Source organism: Arachis ipaensis, chromosome B03, assembly GCF_000816755.2.
Source record: "Arachis ipaensis cultivar K30076 chromosome B03, Araip1.1, whole genome shotgun sequence".
Lineage (NCBI taxonomy): Eukaryota > Viridiplantae > Streptophyta > Magnoliopsida > Fabales > Fabaceae > Arachis > Arachis ipaensis.
In genome coordinates, this window is record NC_029787.2 from 7,288,083 (window position 1) to 7,292,068 (window position 3,986).

The window sequence follows — 3,986 nt, forward strand, 5'->3', positions numbered from 1 at the left end:
ATAGTAGAATGTAAAATTGGAGAAGTAAGATATGGAGGATAAGAAAGGTGAAGTGGCATATGATCAAAAAACTATTATTTACAATTTATGTACAAGTATCAGCAAATAGTGTTTTTTTCCATGACTAGTAACTGAAGATATTGAGAAGGGAAACTCTAGTTCTAATTAGTTGCCTCGAAAGGCGTTCCGCGCCTGCTTCTAAATCCTGAATGCACATCACTAAATTTTCCATGTGGCTGTGAAGATTCTCAATTAAGGAAGGCTTGTGATTCATGAGAATCTTCAAAGTTGCATCAACCTTTTCAAATTCATTTGTGTCACATGATTCAACTCTATTAGACTTCAACAATTTGGGCATCACTTTCCACTTTCCCTGACTTTCTTGTTCCTTTGGACCATTGATGAACAACAACAAAGATTCCAATGAGTTCAATGTGACTAATTCTGCTTCTTCTAAGATGGCTAAAGTCGCGTTGTCTTTGCTTGAGGAAGAAGCAACCATAATATCCTTCTTGAATCCTTTCAAGTTTGTCAAGGCTTTCTGAATTATTGCCTTCTTGATCTGTTTCCTTGATGCAATGTATTTTCCAACCTCAATTGAGATTCCATTTTTGGCTTTACTTCGCCTGCGAATAACTGACTCGAGCTCACACACGCTTTCCCTTGATTGCACTAGCCAATCTTGAACTATACTAAATATGTCCAAGAGCCTTAGAGATCCATCTAATAGTTCATGGATGCATTCTCCTGCCAAATCCTGTTGTGAGTTTGGTAATTGGAGCAGATTGTTAATGCACTCATGCAGATCTTGCAAGATATCAAGATTCTTGATTATCGAAGATGATGAAGAACAAGAAGTGACCTCAGAGTCCTTCAATCTCCGGCAATGCTCCTTGCATTGCAATCCAAAAGGGTGTTGCGTCGATGGCAGGCTGTTGCTGCGAAGATGAAGAGAGATCTTTGTGTTTGTTTCAAAAATTGCCATTTTTGTTTCATGTGATCATCAATAGCACAAGTTGTTGTTCTAAACACAGAATATCTGATATCTATATATAGCAAAATTGTTGAGGAGACAAGAAGAATATTTTTCTTTTTAAATATCACAAACTTTGACCTTATAATCTTGAAGCTACCACAGCATTGTTTGGTAAATGCTTCCTACAAGCCAAGCTTCACAACTCATCCCTCATCAATTAATAATTTTTTGATGTTTATCTAAAATGCATGTAGGTGATGATACTAACCATCAAGTGGATAGTTTATAATAGTGTCTATTATTAACTCATTTAAAGTGGGATAAAATATTTATTGATTTTATGCATGCGTGTTAGAAAACATAATATTATATTAGCATACTACAATATTTGCAACTTGTGTTTCGACCCATCTGGTTTGGCAGATCATGAGGAGATTCAGATGATGAAGAGGACAACCACCACAATGGAGTGTAAAGCGTGTGAGGTGTAGGTATCCCCTAGAATTATTATTATTCAATCTTCAGAGTTCAGACTTACATGACACAAGGTTTATAGCACACAACTATTTCAGCTCACAGGAAATATATTTAAAGGAATCACTGGCTAAAAGATTTAGTATAAAAATGCCATGAAAACAATTGGTAACGACATTGACATAAACAAAATTGTCTTAAAAATTTAACTTTTAAAAAATAAAATGAAACATTTTTTTCCATAAAATACTATAGGGAGCAGAACCCATATTTAAATGTCTAAATTTGTGTAGCATAGACGTCATTGTCATCATGGCCAAAATATGATTTAAAAAAAATACTACGTATACACAATTAACCATATACATTTATATATAAATACATGTGCTTTTTTAACATAATATCTATATATTTTGTATTTCAATGTGTCATATATGAGTAGCTAATTTGATATCTGATTTTTAGAGTAATTGTTGCATAATTAATTTACAAAAAGACTGAGAACTCAGCAGCGCTGAACCAATAGAAGTTGATTGTAAATTAGGATTCAGCTTAAATATATAATCACCACATTAGAAATACAACTAAAAAAAGAGTCATAACAAGATCATTAAAATACCAAAAATGATGAAACATAGAAGTCAAATACACTATAAATTACACAATAATCTCAGCACAAGGATTCAGCAATAGTCTAGTATGAAACAATCTAGCCAGAAGTAAATCAAAAACGGGAAAAAAAAACATTTCATTAATCTTGCAAAAACTATATCTAGGTGTTTGTTGCTCTTGTGTAAATCTGCTGACTTGCGTGCGCGGAGACCAGTCTAATTGACCCTCTAGCCATCAACTCTCTTATAGCCCTCCTTGCAAGCGATCCATTAATCTGTAACAATGAAAGGAAAATAATGACTCTTTTGGGAAGAATAAAACATTACTCATCGTCATAGAGTGTTTCATGAGAATCATATATTTTATTGTGCTAAGTGCAAGCAGGAAGCGTGCTGCAAAATCTACACTTAGAATGCCTCGGATAGAAAAGGATAATGAAGTCATGATCGTAACTGTCAGAAAGAGATCATCAAGAAAGACAGGCCTTCAATCGTACACATATTGCGATCTTTAAGCTTAGAGGTGAGGGATATGTAACCAGAAACCAATATGGTTTTTCTAAAACAAATAAATGCTGATCCCTGATCACCTTTACAAACTAGTGGTTTGGCAAATCATATCTACATGACGGGATAAATTTATTAACAATCCAACAGAGAAGAAAATAGTTGTAAAATCCACAAATGAAGGCTGATGTTGGAGACAAAGAGTGGAGTATTGACAACCATAAATAGAAGACAAAATCAACAGTGTGGATAAGATATAAAAAACAAGTAACACGAGCCACAAAAACAATATAACAGAAAAGAAATATGTGCACAAAACTATGAACACAAAAGAGTGCACACAAAGCCTTTTAGAATTAGCCCCAAATAATGCAGCAGCAGAGCAGGACTGCAGGAACATATATGCAAACAGGATAAAGAGTTGAATTTATCCTAAGCTTACAAACTTAGAATGTCAATAGAATTAAAAACAAATTCAAAGACACTTCAAAAAGCAGTGACTCCAATCCTAATCACATCATAAATCTCAGATCCTACTATAAACACACATCAAGAAAGAACACTAATGCTTGGGAGAGTAAGAGAAAGAGGGGTACCCTCAAACGATCAGAGAGAATGGAAGGAGTGATGAGCTTGAATTTGGGAGCTTCAGAGAGGAGCTTGTCATAAGTACCCTGATCAAACAGCACCTGGTTGTTCACCTTCTCCTTTTGCTTTCCCTTGCTCCACTTCTGTTATTCACATTCACAATAACAAAAAAAATCCAAACTTTAAAATCCCCAAAATTACCCAATAGGTCAACTAATAATTCATTTAGAGCCCCAAAAAAGTAACATTTATTTTAAACATTCAAAAAATAAAAGGGGACCTTCTTCTTCTGCTTGCCACCACCAGATTTGGCGGGTTTAGAAGATGGTGGAGGAGCCTTATCCTTCTTTGGAGCCTGCAATCAACAATCCAATGGAACCAATTAGAGTGATGTATAGTGAATTGAAGAAGAAATCAAATTTAGGAGATGCACCATGGAATGGGTTGCGAGAGAGGAAGGAGAAAGGAGTTTGGGTGCAGTGGCGGAAGTTGTGGTCTGTTCAACTCAAGTGGCAGCAGGACGAAAGTGAATGGGGAACCCTAGGGTTTTCTAAGGAGGGGTTAACCTAAACATCTAAACGACGTCGTTGCACTTCTCTTCTTAAAACATTGGACCGTTCTTCCTTTAGGCCCATCTTGTAGACTTCATTTTGGGCTTTCTAGCTCCGACCCATTACCAAAATCGTCTTCTCAATGCGAAAGATGTAAAATCAAATATTAAAATATATCGTGTGATATTTTCATTTGAGGTTCCACCTACTATATTAAGACCTACATAATATGTGAAAAATTAATATTATAATTGTATAATTTTTTTTAGACAAATAAAT

At 35.0% G+C, this 3,986-nt stretch overlaps 2 protein-coding genes across 2 annotated transcripts; both read right to left on the bottom strand.

Annotated features, from left to right (window-relative positions):
- LOC107632287 lies at window positions 40-1,878 on the bottom strand. The gene has a single exon (XM_016335985.2). The coding sequence runs from the start codon at window positions 983-985 to the stop codon at window positions 125-127; it is 861 nt and encodes a 286-aa protein (XP_016191471.1). The 5' UTR covers window positions 986-1,878; the 3' UTR covers window positions 40-124.
- On the bottom strand, window positions 1,997-3,746 carry LOC107628870 (40S ribosomal protein S25-2). Its single transcript, XM_016331492.2, has 4 exons — window positions 3,590-3,746; window positions 3,437-3,511; window positions 3,165-3,299; window positions 1,997-2,336 (listed from the first exon to the last, which is right to left on the bottom strand). The coding sequence occupies exons 1-4, from the start codon at window positions 3,590-3,592 to the stop codon at window positions 2,223-2,225; spliced, it is 327 nt and encodes a 108-aa protein (XP_016186978.1). The 5' UTR covers window positions 3,593-3,746; the 3' UTR covers window positions 1,997-2,222.

Excerpts from the sequence above, each read along its gene's own strand:
- LOC107628870 (XM_016331492.2), bottom strand. Across the intron at positions 3,300-3,436 it reads GTGGCAAGCAGAAGAAGAAG|AAGTGGAGCAAGGGAAAGCA; the intron begins GTCCCCTTTTAT and ends TGTGAATAACAG. Across the intron at positions 2,337-3,164 it reads TTCTCTCTGATCGTTTGAGG|ATTAATGGATCGCTTGCAAG; the intron begins GTACCCCTCTTT and ends TCATTGTTACAG.
- LOC107632287 (XM_016335985.2), bottom strand. The coding sequence starts at position 985 with ATGGCAATTTTTGAAACAAACACAAAGATCTCTCTTCATCTTCGCAGC.